The 15938-nt window shown below is 39.8% G+C and overlaps 1 protein-coding gene across 7 annotated transcripts in view; it reads right to left on the minus strand.

The window, feature by feature from the left end:
• The window catches only part of uso1 (USO1 vesicle transport factor), a 138373-nt gene extending 123022 nt beyond the window's left edge, over positions 1–15351 (minus strand). For 2 of the 7 annotated variants that reach the window (XM_069925525.1, XM_069925524.1), the window contains exons 1-2: positions 15228–15349; positions 9716–9736 (exon numbers count right to left, since the gene is read on the minus strand). In XM_069925525.1, coding sequence (XP_069781626.1) covers positions 9716–9736; positions 15228–15293 — 87 coding nt within the window. In that variant the 5' untranslated portion in view covers positions 15294–15349. Of the gene's footprint in view, positions 1–9715; positions 9737–15227 lie in introns of all 7 variants that reach the window. The other 5 variants (XM_069925528.1, XM_069925527.1, XM_069925529.1 and 2 more) reach the window with 4 other exon arrangements.
• Positions 15352–15938: the final 587 nt, after the last annotated feature.

Here is a 15938-nt window from a genome sequence, read left to right on the forward strand (position 1 = left end):
GCACAAAATGAAATGCCCAAAGCCAAAGAAGTCTTGAGGTGAGTCAAGCTGTGCTCAAATTCTGCAAAGATTGAATGAACAACTTCCTCACGGAGCCAAACTGACATTTACTGAAACTAAATTTATTAGAAAGATCGTCTGGCTCTTTGCACCTATACATTTTTCTCAATAGCTTTTATGTAGAAGAGATTTCTGAAATCAGCTCTAAATATTGAAAGAAATATTCTTGGTTTTAAAAGTTGAAAACAGATGCTAGCAAAATGAAATCTGCGCTCTTTCCCCTTGAATATTGATTTGAGCAACCAAGCACAAGCAGCACAAAAACTAGAAGCCTTTAATTGGATGAGTTGTTAAGGAATAAGTTCATAAAATATGTTTAAAAAGGAGGAAGAAGATTTAGTAGTTTTGGTCATTTTTCACAAGCAAATTATCACAATATAGAAACAGCAATAGAGACAGAAACAGAAAGAGAGGGAGAGAAAAGCTGAAAGGCTGGCAGAGTACAAAGTCTGCTAAAGACCCCATTTCAAGACAAGTTATGAGTTCAGAGTTCAGCCTGTTCAAAATCTCTGTAGTGGCTGCTTGTTGTGTTTCTCCTGAAATAGGGGAAAAGAAGAACTCTTTGTGGTAATCTGGAAGAAAGCATGTTTCTTCAGAAAGACACTTTGATTGCTGATTGAAGGAAATCAGTTTGCATGTCCAATGAACGTCTCTCTGCACCCACCAAAGTCCTTCCTGACTGGTAACAACTTAAGGCACCAGAGCCTGTTGAATGTAATGACTGTTTAATTCTGTGCACAGTACTAAAGACTGCCTGTTACCAGTGAACTTGGAGAAGTAAACAGTAAGTGACTGGACAGTGAAAAAGAACCATCTTGAATTCACATATGCACACACTTAGAATTAAGAAGGGTTCAATTAAGTAACTTAATAGTGATAAGTTAAATATTGATCTTATTATTCTGTATTAAGAAAATAAAACCAATTTTGTTTAAGTAGCCATTGTTTTTGTAAATTTTTTGTTGCTGCTGGTTTTCTGAGTCCTCAGAATTTGTTACAGATTGTACCGGACCCATAATTCCAGTTTCTTCCACATTCAGTGCATTCTGAAGCCCAAGTGGAAATTTCTTCCATTTTTCCCTTTTTAGTATAGAAGTCCAAAAATCCAAACTGCTCAGGGATTGGTCGGTCCAGATGTTCAGATTTTCCAGATTCTCGGGCAGTACTTTTAAAATTCAAATTTAAGGAGGAATAACGAGGTGAACAGATAAATTTTGATCGTTTATTCATTAGGAAATGCAGCATGCTTCATTTATCAAAGCATGCTTCATTTATTTAAATGAAGTGGTCGTTGGTTGCCGCTGTGCATCTGTTATGCTTATGCATGCACACACACAGAGACCGGCTATATTTAAAAAGTGAGAGTTTTTGAAAAGTCTGTATTCTCAGTTGATCTGGATTTCTGGCTAAAAGATTTTTGGACTTCTACTGTATTATTGTTCAAGTGTCATGCATAATCATTCTTTACTTCCACTTGAGTCGAACATCAAGAGTGGAGTAAATTTTAAAGAAACAACCTCGGTGGTAAATCTATTCTGAGAATTATGCAATCATGGAAAATTACAGAATGTAGACATGACCTAGTTCATACAATCATGCCAGCTATTGATGTGCTCTTTGACTCTTCCAATTTCCAGCTCCAAATATTTTCAAATGTTAAGAGATTTCTGCACCTCCACAGGGCATTCAGACCTTCACCACTATCTGGGTGAAGACTTTTTCTAGAATTCTTTGTTAATCTTTCAATTGATTCCATGTTATTCCACCAACCCCCCCAAAAAAACTAATCATAAATTACCAGCTATCATTTGATGTCACAAAACTATTAAAAAAATGAAAGCACTTCCTGTCAGCAGGACGGAAATTGTCCAATGTGGCTCTACAATTTGAGAAATCTTATCATCTAATGACCTGCTATCTTATTCAAACCATTCTATTTGAATTTATTTCAATGACCTAAGCACTCTTCCTCAACTGTGAAGACAGAAACAGTTTCCATGCCCTAGAAGTGGAAAGTTCATAAGTATCATGGGAGGTATTTTGGACAAAACGAAAGGACAGATGCATATTGCAGCATTCTCATCCATGTATCTGAAGAGCGAGGGGGAAAAAAAAAACGCCTGTCAGTACTTTGCAAGGAAAGATTTCTTCCATGACCCAATAGATCAAAGACTTTGTAGCAATATTGAAAGTGGCATGCAAAGAATACCAGAGAAGGAAAAGGAAGAAGCTGTAGTAGAGGAAAAAAATTGTTGGGATTACAAAACCCCCAAATACAGCCCCCACCTCTAAAGCCCAATCCAAGAAGGACTTGTTATCAGTAGCAAGTTCTATAAAATATTCAAGTGAAACACCATCCCTTATCACCCAAAATGGAAGTTCACCAATCTTTACCAAACTTTAACCTCATGCAAATTTTCAGCTTTATCTACCTTTACTTCCAATTTCCAAATTCACTTGAAGATCAGCTAAACCAAGATAACAAAACAAAGGCTCAGAATCAACAGGTGCTGAGTAAATGAATTGAAACAAAATATTTTATTCAGTGTAATGAAGAAAATATCATGCTTATCAACTTATGACTTTATATAAACCTCATGTTAATTTTTTTTAAATAGCATTTAATTGTTTTTACACTTTAACTGCAAAATATGCATGATTTCATGAAATTTTAAATAGGTCTCCATCTATTAAATCAGCCATGTGAGTGAGGTTAAAAAAAGGAAAAAACTGAGTGCTTGCACAAGGGGCATACAGTGGGGGGGGGGGGTCAAGAGGGTGTAGCACCCTTTGCTGGGGGTTTGGGGGGCAGCACAAAATTACTAGTTTCAAATCTCTTATTGCATTTCAAAGTAAAAACGGACATTACAAAATAATGTGACAATGTCACTGTATATTAATAACATTTTTATTATTTTTAGTGACTTTGAAAATATTTATATTTGCAGTGATTCATCATGCCTTTTTGTTACCTTCATGGTGTCTTTGTGTTTTGCTTTGGCTGCTACTGATAACAAGTCCTTCTTGAGGCTTTAGAGGTGGGGGCTGTATTTGGGGGTTTTGTAATCCCAACAATTTTTTTCCTCTACTACAGCTTCTTCCTTTTCCTTCTCTGCTTGGTATTCTTTGCATGCCACTTTCAATATTACTACAAAGTCTTTGATCTATTGGGTCATGGAAGAAATCTTTCCTTGCAAAGTACTGACAGGCGTTTTTTTTTTCCCCCCCTCGCTCTTCAGATACATGGATGAGAATGCTGCAATATGCATCTGTCCTTTCGTTCTGTCCAAAATACCTCCCATGATACTTATGAACTTTCCACTTCTAGGGCATGGAAACAGGAAAGTGCCATCTTGCTGAGGTTAAGATAGTTCCTCGTTTTGCTAATATTTGCTAAGAAAGTATCTGCCCTAACTTCCTCCTTTGGAATGAGGTGAGTTTGAAGTTTGAACTTTCAAACATCCTGTTCATATTCTGTGACCTGGTCTTCATTAGCAAATACATTGGTAACTAGCCTTGGTAGTTGCAACATTGTATTATGTGCCATTGTGTAGGCTCCTGTACTTTTTCCCCCCCAATGGTATCAAAGTGAAGAGTGCATGGCCTGGGTGGTTGGGGTCCTTCAGGAGAGAGGCCACTTTCTTAAAATACCTCCTCATGTAGATGTCCTCGATGGAGTGAAGTCTGGTGCCTGTGATGTCACAGGCCAAGTTAACAACCCTCTGCACTTTATTCTTATCCTGAGAGTTGGAACTCCAAACCAGGCTGTGATGCAACCAGTCAAAATACACACCACGGTACACCTGTAGAAGTTTACAAAAGTCTCCAGTGACACGTGACTCTCCTCAGACACCTAACAAAGTATAACCACTGGTGATCCTTACAGATCCTCGGAGATGTTGACACCCAGAAATTTGAAGCTCTTGACCCTCTCCACTACTGAGCCCTCAATGAGGACTGGGTCACATTCCCCTGACTTCCTCCTGAAGATCACAATCATTTCCTTGGTTTTGCTGGCATTGAGTGCAAAGTTGCTATCATTGCACCATTCAACAAGCTGATCTATCTCCCTGTTGTATGCCTCCTCATTAACCTCTGTGATTCTGCCAATAGCTGTGGTCTTGTCAGCATACTTGTAGATGGCATTGGAATTGTGCCTATAATGGGTGCTGATAATAGAAAGAAATGGCAGAGGAACTAAATGAGTTTTTTGCATCATTCTTCATGAAGGAAGACCATAGCAATATACCTGATAGAGGTCTCAAGGAATAGAATTATCATATATATCAGCATACAAGTCAACTCATGAAATCCAAAAAATAGGGATTGATCTAAATGCCAGATAAACTTTTGAGACCTTAAATTCAGCTCAATATCCAATCTGCGCTGATCCGGCACACAAGTTGACCCTTGAAAAACAAAAAAACCTGACTGCGGCTGATTTTTATTGAAAACAACAACACAATTAGCATCCTTTAAAATCTCTATCATTGTCTGAAAACAACACATACAGAACCCATCAAATTCACTATAATTTTCTGAAGCAAAGATGGCAGCAAGCACATCCATATTGTTTAAGCAGTCATGATACAGACCCAGTCTGTATCTCATGAGGCAGTTTCAACTTCGTCATCGGTGTCCCACGATAAATGATCTTCCATGCCATCAATGGCACAAGAGATATCGTACTTTTTAAAATGATTTTATCGCAGTCTCTATTAAACTTTTGGAAGCATTGGAATAGATTTTCCAGAAATCAATAGACTCATCAGCAAGGCATCAAGGTGATTAATGGTGGGTCCTCGGTTGTGGAAATCCTGGAACAACACATCTCTCACTGCAAACCTACAAGAACCTTCTTGAGTAGTAAACATTCATCTTTTGAGCACCAAAGCCTGGTGAACTTTATACATGTTAAATTCTGTGCACAGTACAAGAATTGCCTGTAACCAGTGAACTTGGAAGAATGAGAAGTGAGATTGAACTGTGAACCAAAGAATTTTTCTTAAATTTACAAACACAATACATACACGTCCGCTTCGAATTAGAAGGGGGTTAAGGTTAATTAAGTTAATAGAGATAAGTTAAGGTTTGATTCTGTTTTCATGTTTAAAGATAATTAAAAACAAATTTTGTTTAAGTAACTACTTGTCATGGTGAATATCTATTGCTGCTGGGTTTTGGGGTCCTTTGGGCTTGTAACAGTAGAATGTAGTTTTTCGGTGCTAGCTGGTATGGAGGACCGGCACTATAGGGTGACTATGGGGAAGCAGCCCCCTTGCCTGCAATGCGTTCCTGTCCACTGCTCTCAGCTCAGATTGGGCCCATAGATGCCAAACACTGCCATGTTCTTGCTAATAAAAAGCCTATGTTATTCACATAACTTTTGTCTTGTGAGTTATTTACTGCGGTTCAGTCATCTATTTTTCCCTTGAGTAGATCAAGTAGACAGGGGTGTCCCTTACACCAGTACTATTCATCCTGGCAATTGAACCTCTGACAGATTAGGAGATCTGAATATTAAGGGCTTCAAAGTTGGACAGGAAGAACATAAATTTATTTGCTGATGTGCTATTACACATGACTGACCCAACTGAATCACTGATAAGATTACAATCAACATTAGAAAAATATGGAAGAATATCAGGATATAAAATAAATATGGATAAAAGTGAGATAATGCCAATAAGGTATTTTGAATATGAGAGGTAGTAGATTTAAATGGAAGAAAGACAGAATTTAATATTTAGGAATAACAACAGATAATAATTTAGAATTTATATAAGCTTAATTATACCCCTCTATCAAGAAAAAAATAGAAAAAGATTTACAGAAATGGAAAGATCTGCTAACTACATTAATAGGAAGGGTAAATTGTATAAAAATGAAGGTAATGCCAAGACAACAGTATCTCTTTCAATCATTGCCTATTGCACTAACAAAAGCTTTCTTTAAATTATTGTATAATTGTACAAGACAATTCCTATGGAATATGAAAGTACCAAAATTTGCACTGGAAATGTTAACATGGGACGATAAATTGGGATGACTTAGACTCCCAGATTTTAAGTATTATCATCTATCAGAACAAGCAATATTTCTATAATCTTTCTTTGAAGAAACAGTCCCCCTTCGTGGATTTGAATGGGACTGAATTCAATAAAAGAGGAGACTATGAAGGACTTTATTTATAATTGGAATGTTAAGTTAATAACAAAGAAAATGTATAATCCTATATTAGTACACATGATTTGAATAAGGCAAGAAATAAATGAATGCATTGAGAAAAAGCAGGTATATCACTGAGGACACATTATGTAAAAATGTACTACTGCCTATGAATCTGGGTAACAAAATACTGAATTCATGGGGATGGCAAAGGAATAAGATACATTGATTATTTTTTATACAGAAGAATCTCTTGTGCCTTTTGAACAATTAAGAAATAAGTATGGAGTAGCCAATGGGACATTATTTTGCTTTTTCCAGTTAAGATCATTCATAAGAGAAAAACAGGGACCAAACTTGGCTCTACTTGAAATTAGTGAGATGGAACAAATGATTTGGCTATGGAACACATCTAAATTTATATCGAAAATGTACTTTTCTCTCCAAAATTAAAGTGTAAAACTAGTTTACAGAGATTGAGAAAGAGATGAGTCAGATTTAGAAAATGCAATAATGGAACGATGTTGGCCTAATTGATGTTTGGATAGCATGACATCAACTATAAATGCAAGATACAGATTAGTACAAAATAATTTTCTCACCATTTACACCTCACACCACAGAAATTACATAAATCAAAATCGAAAATATCGGAGATATGTTTTAGATGTGGAACAGAAATAGGAATGCTTGGACATGCTACATGGCTGTGTGTGAAGGTGAGACCTTTCCAGCAGGATATTATTGAAATACTATTGAGGATAACAAGGAAGAACTTCAGACGACCAGGAGATTTTTCTTTTGGGCAACTTTATTGAAATAAGTAATAAACTATCTAAATTCCAAATTTAATTTGTTAAAATAGCTTTAGCTGTGGCAGTGTATTGCGATTACTTGGAAATCTAACTCCCCTCTTCAGATAGCAGATGAACAGTTGTATACTTCTGGGGGGGGGAAAAAAAAAAATCACATTCAGTCTAAAGAATAAATATGACATTTTTATAAGAATATGGCAACCATATATGGAATATATAGGGGCCCAAATAGAATTTAAAAAGTCCTACTGTGTGTATAGTTTCTAAAAACTGTCCAATTAACTCAGTTACAGATGCTTCCTGACAAATGATCTTCCACCATCTACATTTCTAGTCCACAGAAAGCTATTATTCCTTTCTAGCCATTGCCATGTCTTTAACAAACACACTTTTTCTGATGTTAAGCTGACATGTCGGAATTCCCCATTTATACTCTCCTCTCCTTAAATCACAGGATCACAATTTTCTACAATCCAGTCAAGAGGAACCATTCCAGAGCTATAGAATTTTAAAAGATGGTCAATCCACCATTATCTGCATAGCCTTCACTTACAAGATTCCAATGTTGATTATTGGCCCCTTGGGATTTAATGGCTTTCTCCACCAATACTAATTTCCTAAACTTTCTCATTCTTATCAGAGCTTTTGTAATCCAGTATTTGTTGTTATATTATTCTCTGTAAATTCAGAGAAAAAAAAATTTACTCTGCCAAATCTTTTACTTTCCTTATTAATTCCCTCATCTGTTTGGAAGGCACATGCATTTCCCCTTGCTATTGTGTTATTTTCACAGACCTCTAAAAGCTTTTACAGTCCATTTTCTGTTTCACATTTTTTTCTACAACCTATCTCTGTGCCTCCAGCTGTTGCTGGAACAATCATCTGCACATTGGTCACCTCCAAATTCAATTCCTTTCTTTGTAAAACCTTGTTCTGCACTCAATTAATTGACATTTCTGCTGCCCACATACTACCCGATACTTACTCACTGATGTACCATTAATAACTCCAAAAGACGGAAATTAAACAAATTGACAGGCTTTTATTAGCTTTAGAAAAAAAAGCACATCCATGCTGTTCAACTGTTCTGCACACGCAGTCAGCCAATGGGTATGCCCAACAAACAAATATATACAAACAGTGGTTTACCACATTCACCCCTTGTTTTTTTTTTAAAAAGAGTCCAACAGGGTGAAGTGGGGATGATACAGTTACAAATTAAATCTTTCAGGTGGTCTGGTTTTTCACTGTGACTATCATAATTCAGGCTGCTGTTGTGGTGCAGTGATGGGGACCTGGGCAGTCTCAGGCACCCATGTGCAATCGTCAGCATTGGGTTGGTAGGTATATGGCAACGAGTCTAGTGTGTCTTCTGTTAGGGGTGAGGTTATGTGCCATGGCCCTGGTGCATTGTGGATGGGTAGGGGTGAGGGAGGTGTGGAGTGATCAGTTGAAGTCTCCATGTCCCCTGAGGGTGCCAAATTCCTAACAGAGACAGTGTCCTCATGCCCATCAGGGTACCACCAGAGGCATATTGGGGGTTGGCATGGAAAAGGTAGATCATTTTGACCAGAGGATCGGACTTATGGCTCCTCATGTTTCTGGAGTTGGACCAGCCCTGGGACCGACAGCCATGACTGCAGCATGGTCCCAGTCTCTAATTTCCAGGAAAAGGAAAATATATGTTCATGCAGTGTGGCATTCATGGCAGTACAAGAAGAGACCTGATAAAGTGGAGTGCCTCTGGGAGGACGCCTTGCCAGTTGGGAGACTGGAAGGCCCCTTGACAATAGGGCACCAATGACTCCTGTTACGAGCCCAATGGATCCCAAAACCCAGCAGCAATAGAGATTCACCAAGACTAGTTAAACAAAATTTGTTTTTAATTATCTTTAAACATAAAAACAGAATCATATTTTAACTTATCTCTATTAACTTAACTAACCTTAACCCCCTTCTAATTCTAAGCGCACGTGTATGTAAGGTGTGTTTAAATTTAAGAAAAGTTCTTTGGTTCATAGTTCAATCTCACTTCTCATTCTTCCAAGTTCGCTGCTTGTAGGCAATTCTTATACTGTGCACAGAATTTAACATGTATAAAGTTCACCAGGCTTTGGTGCTCGAAGAGTAAATGCTTACCGCTCAGGAAGGTGGAGGTTTGCAGAGAGATATTTGTTGTTCCAGGATTACCACAACTGAGATACCATCATTAGTCACCTCAATGTCTCGCTGATGAAACTTGCCCCATCAGGGTTCTTCAGATGGTAACTTCTTTCTTTCAGGCTAAAACAGAGTTCCTTTCTGTTCCCTTTATTTCAAGAGAAACATCAGACAGAGAGCACTTTCAGCCATCATCCACTCTTGAGCTTTCTGTTTCCAACCAGTTTCTCCTGGCTTGCACTGTTCAGCTGCTTTCACTGTCACACACATTGGCTGAGAGTTTGCTGAGCTGGTCTTCTCTCCCTCTCCCCAACTGCCAGGAAGCCCATGTGACTCTCTCACTTGCAAACAACAGGAGTTATCCTTCTTGTTCAAGCTGTTGTCTTAGGTAAACAAAACCCAGGAGTAACCCTTCCATGAGCACTTTGCAGAAAGGTCAGAAGCCTTGTAGTTAGTTATCCAACCAGCCAGCCTCCAATTCATTTCATGACGTCATTTCAATTAGCACCTACTTGTGAAATTCTCCATTGTTTCTGTAAAATTCAAATAAGATCTGTTTTAAAATGTGTGTATGTATGTAACTTACTCTAATCTTACCAACTTCTCCAATATATATTTCATTACACTCTGTTCTTAATAACACAGCCAAAAATAGCAAGACAGGTTGTGGAAAATACGCATTTGGTCTTATCGTATGTGAGATTGAGGAGCTTGGCAGATTTGAGGAATTTTTGAAGATTGGCATCATGGTCACAAATCGAGACATTGTCAAGATTATAGGAATGTGGCCTGAAAATTGAACAGATATACCATGCAGTCCATCTCGTGCTGGAAGATTGAAACTGCATTGGTGACGCCAAAGCAGATCCGCAGGAAGTGGTAGAGGCGGAACCCAGTATATTGGCAGCCCTCTGGGCAGATAGAGAGCTGATAATATGCAGTTTTCAAGTTGATGGTAGAGAAGACCCAATATTGTGCAATTTGGTTCACTACATTGGGTATTTGGGGGAGGGGGTTCACGTCTAGTTGTGTGCACCAATTAATGCTCTGACTGTAGACGATGATCATCCTCTTACTCGCCACCACTACTTATGCTCTCCAAGGACTGGTGCTGGGCTCAATGGTACCCTCATTAGGTAACTATTACACCTCCGCCTGAATAAAGGCCCTGTCCCCAGCACTGTATCTCCTACTTCTGACGGCAACGGTGAGATTGGCCAACAATGGTGGAGGGGTGATTTCGAGCGAGGAGAGACCACAGATCATGCATGATAAGCAACTGGGTTGCTGGCTGGGTGCGATGGTTGGGTGGAGCACAGCAGGTGATTTGAGAACTCCTGCTTATAGGCAGCGACGGGTGGATGGGGCCCATCGAACTCCATGACACGTTTTTAAGGTGACATTGAAAATCAAGTCCCAGTAGTATGGCAACGCAGAGATGCAGCATCACCAAAAGTTCAACGTTTTTTTTAGTCTGTACCCCACACAGTCAGAGTCATTACATAGTAGCCACAGATATCTACTGTATGTGACCTTGAGACCAAGGTGACCTTTTGGTTTGCTGGCCATTCCGTGAGGGAGTAGCGCTGCAACATGTCAGGGATAAATGAAGCTTTCCATGCTCCCACTATCGAATATGCAACTCATCACGTGGCCTTTTACCTGAACATCTATCATTGACCTGGCAAGCTGATGTGGGTTCTCCTGATTGAGTGCGACGGAGGCCAGTGTCTGAGCGCTGCTTTTCACCTTGGCGGAGAGGTCGCATGTCAATCCAGAAGATGACAATGTCCACGACGGTGGCCCCCAAGGCCTGCACGTCACTGAATCCCAAAAAGACACCAAAGATGACTGTTCCCACAACTCGCACTTGGCGCTGTTAGCTCCCGACGATGGCGGTATCCAGGATGATGGCCCACACGAACCGCACACAGCACTCCTGGGAAGGGTTTTACATCTATATACCTTAGCATAGTGCCCCTTCTTCCCACAGCTGGAGCAGACTGTGTCTTTTGCTGGCCAGCGTTTCTTCGGATGCTTGCCCAGGCCACAGAAATAGCATTTCGGGTTCTCCCAGAATACAGCGGCTGTTGGGTTGCTGGCTGCACCGGGTGGTGGCGATCAAAGGTGTTCATGAGATACTGCTGCAATGGTTGGATCGTTAGCGGGGCAAGGAGGTGGTGGCACATCCCAAAATGGCAGCGCCTAAGGCAACCATGAAGCAGCCAAATTGTCAGTTGAGTAGGCCTCCATATTCTGGAGCGTCATTCCAAATATACCTGCCAGCTCAACCGCTCTCTGCAGACTGAGCTCATCTTGCTTCAATAATCTTTGGCGGATGTAATTCGACCTGATCCCTGCAACATAGGCATCCATGATCAGGTCCTCTGTGTACTCTACAGCCATCATGGCCTTACTTTCACAGCCCCTTGCAAGGGTTCGCAGGGCCCAGAGGAACTTGGCATTTGACTCCCCGGGTCACTGCTTTCAGATCACCAGAAGATGCCTGACGTAGACTTCGTTGGCAGTGTCCCTGATCGTCAAGTACACCAGGGAGCCGACTCAGGAGAGCAGTACCTGTAATTTATCAGTCTCTGAATGCACAGTGGATGAAGATGCCTGAAGGAATGCCTCCAAACAGCGTAGCCAGAGCTCAAAGTTGGTAGATGCCTCAGGTGATTGAGGGTCGATATCCAGCCTCTCTGGTTTCAGGATCTACTCCATCATAAAATTAATGCACCATCAATAACTCCACAAGACTGAAGTTGAACAAACTGATAGGCTTTTATGAGTTTTAAACAAAAGCAGATCCATGCTGCTCAACTGTTCTGCATTGGGAAGGGGGCTGTATGAACATTCATAGAGTGCAGAAAGAGCATGGACGTGTGCATGGAAAATCATGTCTCATGAATCCTATTGAGTTTTGAAGAAGTGACCAAGAGTAATGATGAGAGCAGTAGTGGGCATTGTCGTTATGGACTTTAGCAAGACCTTCAACAAGATCTCACATGGCAAGCAAGTGTGGATGGTAAGATCATATAATTCATGGTGAGCTTGAAGAAAGGAGTACAATGTGAGCAACAGAGTTGCTTCTCCGATGGGAGGACTGTGAAAAGTGGTGCGCTGAAGGGGTTAATGCTTGGCCCTCTGTTATTTGCTGTATATATTAAAACTTTGAATGAAAATATAGTTAACAGTTAGCAATTTTATGGGTGACACCAAAATTGGTGATGTAGTGGACAGTGAGGAAGGAAATCCAAGTTTACAACAGGATCCAAATCAGTTCAGGAAGTGGGCCAATGAATAGCAAATAAAATTTCACATTAACAAGTGTAAAGTTCAATTAAAAGATAAATGTAACAAACATAATAATACAACTTTTTCATATTATCAATAAAAATTGTATTTGAAAGAGAGACTGGGAGCAGATTTGAGACTCCCTAAAGAAAGTCAATGTGAAAATATAACAGATACTAATATGTATATAACATTACAAGAGACTAAAGAAAAAAGATTTATACAAAACAAAAATCTGATGGGAGGAAGATTTAAATATACAAATTCAGGAGGAGATTTGGTCAAAATTATGTTATGAAAGTGTTATGATTAAATTAAGTTAAATTAAATTAAGATTAAATGTTAGCTATCAAATAGTTCAATATAATTTTCTTGATCAATTGTATTATACTCCACATAAGTTAAATGGACTTAAACCTAATTTTCAACATGCAAAGGAAATAGGGATTTTTTTCTGCATTCAGTGTGGTCTTGTGAAAAAGTGGAACGGTTTTGGAAATAAGTGAGTTTATTATTAGGGCAAATTATGAAGATAATGATACCAAAGGAACCAAGAATATTTTTACTTGGAGATATTTATGAAAAGGACATAAAATTGAAGTTGGACAAATAAAATTTTTTTTTTAAATTTATTGATAAGTATTGCAATAGCAACTGCAAAGAAATGTATACTGATATCATGGAAAGATGATAGAGAAGTGTTATTAAGTAAATGGTATAATGAGATGCCAAATTGTATACCTTTGGGGGAAAAAAATTACATACAGTTTAAGGAATCGAGTTAAAAAAAAATTTTAATATAGCATTTGGAATCCATATATGGATTTTAATGGATAATTTTCCATCCACTTCTATCTTATCCACTCCTCAATTAGTCATTTTTAATAACAATTAATGATTGTCTATGCTGATATTATTGTAAATTAAATGGTAGGTGTTTCTTTTCTTACTTTTGGGTGGGGAATGGGGAGAAAATATATTTTTTGCATCATTGGCTTTGCATCATTTTTCCTGTAATGATGCAAACAATTAAATAAAATGTTAAATAAACAAGTGTGAAGCATTGCACTTCAGTAAGTTAAATCAGGACAATACTCAAACAGTAATTGGAAGAGCACTGAAGAATGTTATAGATGACACACCTTCACGCACCTTTCCTGGAGAGAGCACATCAAGGCAACTGTAAAGGCAGCACATCAGCATATCTACTTTCCAAGTTTGAGACTTTGCAGGTTGCCAATACAATAACTTTACAGATGCATTGTGGAAAATATACTGTCTGGTTGCAACTCCAGTGTCAATAAACATAGAAGGGCAAGAAAGTGCCAAAGCTTGCCCAGTCCATCATAGGCACCACCGTCCTGTCCATTGAAAACATGATGTGAAACTCTGCCTCAAAGAGACTGCCAACAGCATAGATGATCCCTATTACAAAGCAGCTATACTTTGTGAGTTTGAGGAGATTTGGTATCTCACCAAAGACTCTTGAAAACTTCTACAGATGTACCATGGAGAGTTTTCTGGCTGGTTGCATAACTGTCTGGTATAGAGGAGCTAATGCTCAGGACTAGAAAAAAATTCCAGAAAGTATTAACTTGGCCTGTGACATCACAAGCACCAAACTTTACCCAATCCAAGATGTCTACAAGAGGTGTAGTCTTAAAAAAAGCAGCCTCTATCCTCAAGGACCCCCACCACCCATGCCCTCTTCACTCTACCATCAGGGAAAAGGTACAGGAGCCTGAATAACACTCAGCAGCATAAAGACTGCTTCTTCTCTGCTGCCATCAGATTCCTGAATGATCAATGAACCAAAGACAATGCCAAAGTGACTTTTCGTGCACTATTTTTATAAGGTGGTTTTTATAAACTTTTGCGCTGTGATGCTACTGCAAAACAACAAATTTTGCGAATTGTTCATGGCAATAAAATCTGATACCTTGGTCTCGCCACTACCTTCAAAAGGTACAGAAGCACCTTGAAGTTCAAGAACAGTTTTTTTTCCCCCAACAACTATCAGGTTCCTGAATCTCCACACATCACCTGAACTGTAACAATAAACTATTCAAGGACCACTAAGACATCTCCTTGAAACATCACTTTTTTTTTGCATTAATTGCAACTGTGAAAATATTTACCTCTCCTTTTATATTTGCCATCACTTCTTGTTTCATGGAAAACTGGTAATTTAATTTATATCGTTGATGCACCTCACATATTTTCCTGACTACAACAAGCAGGAATCATGGTGCATTTGTATATTGTACTTATGTTTTTACAATAAACTTACACCTCACTAAATCTTCTCTAAAAATTTAACCCTTGAGTAAGCTGCAACCCGCCCTGGTTTCCCTTTGGATCTTCCTGAAACTTCACCCAACTTTCATCCTCGGCCCGCAGAGACACTATCGAAGAACTCGCCTGGATCTCTCCCCACCGACGCTGCCTAACCTGCTGTTGCCCACATCCTCGGTCGTTTTTAAATGTGATGTCAGATCACCGCTCAGTATCGGCTTTCATTGGAAAGCGCTCCTGTGAACAAGCTACAGCCACGGTGGAGAATTCAAGACCCTGTCTTGCCCTCCGCCCGCCGCTCCGTCAAATCTGGGCCCAGGGTCCCCAGGCCCAGCGCCTTCCCAGTCCACGCTAAGCGGGGAATCAGGTGCATACACGGCCGGAGTCCGGTCAGCGGCAATCTTCTGCTGCCCTCGGTGTGGTGGTACTCACGGTCTCGGCGCCGCTGGGCTGCGGCCCGGCGCTCTGGCCGCCGATCACTCCTCTCAGGAAGTTCATTGCTGCTAACTGTTACCCACCGCTCGCGCTCCGGCGCACGCGCAAAGCGGTGCCGGGCAAGGAAGGCGGATCCTCACTGACAACACCGCGCCTGCGCTGCGACGTGGCACCACACGTGGACTAAATACGGCCGCGTCAGCGAGTTTAGGGTTCGCTTCATCTGCAGCATTTCCTCGATAAAAGAGCCACGTCAATCAAAGGAAGAGTCTGGAGGGATTGCTGGCTTTATTTAAAAAAAATGTTTGCGTGGCTATCAAAGGTACTAAGAAGAAATAGGAGCAGGAGTTGGCTATCCAGCCCGTCAGAGAGATCATGGCTGATGTGGTAATAGGCTCATCACCTACCTGCCTTTCCCCATATCCCTTAATTTCCCCTACTATGTAAAATCTTATCTTAAATATATTTACTGAGGTCACCACCACTGTTTCAATGGGCAGAGAATGCCATAGATTCACCGCCCTCTGGGAAAAGCTGTTCCTCCACATCTATGTCATAAATCTACTACTCTGAATTCTCCATCAATGGAAACAACTTACCTACCTCTACCTTATCTATGCTGTTTATAATTTTATACAGTACAATTCTGTAAGATCTCCCCTCCCCCTCATTCTTCTAAGTTCCAGTGGGTTCAGTCCCAGATGACTC

The sequence above is a fragment of the Narcine bancroftii genome, chromosome 3 (genome assembly GCF_036971445.1).
Source record: "Narcine bancroftii isolate sNarBan1 chromosome 3, sNarBan1.hap1, whole genome shotgun sequence".
Taxonomy (NCBI): Eukaryota; Metazoa; Chordata; class Chondrichthyes; order Torpediniformes; family Narcinidae; genus Narcine; species Narcine bancroftii.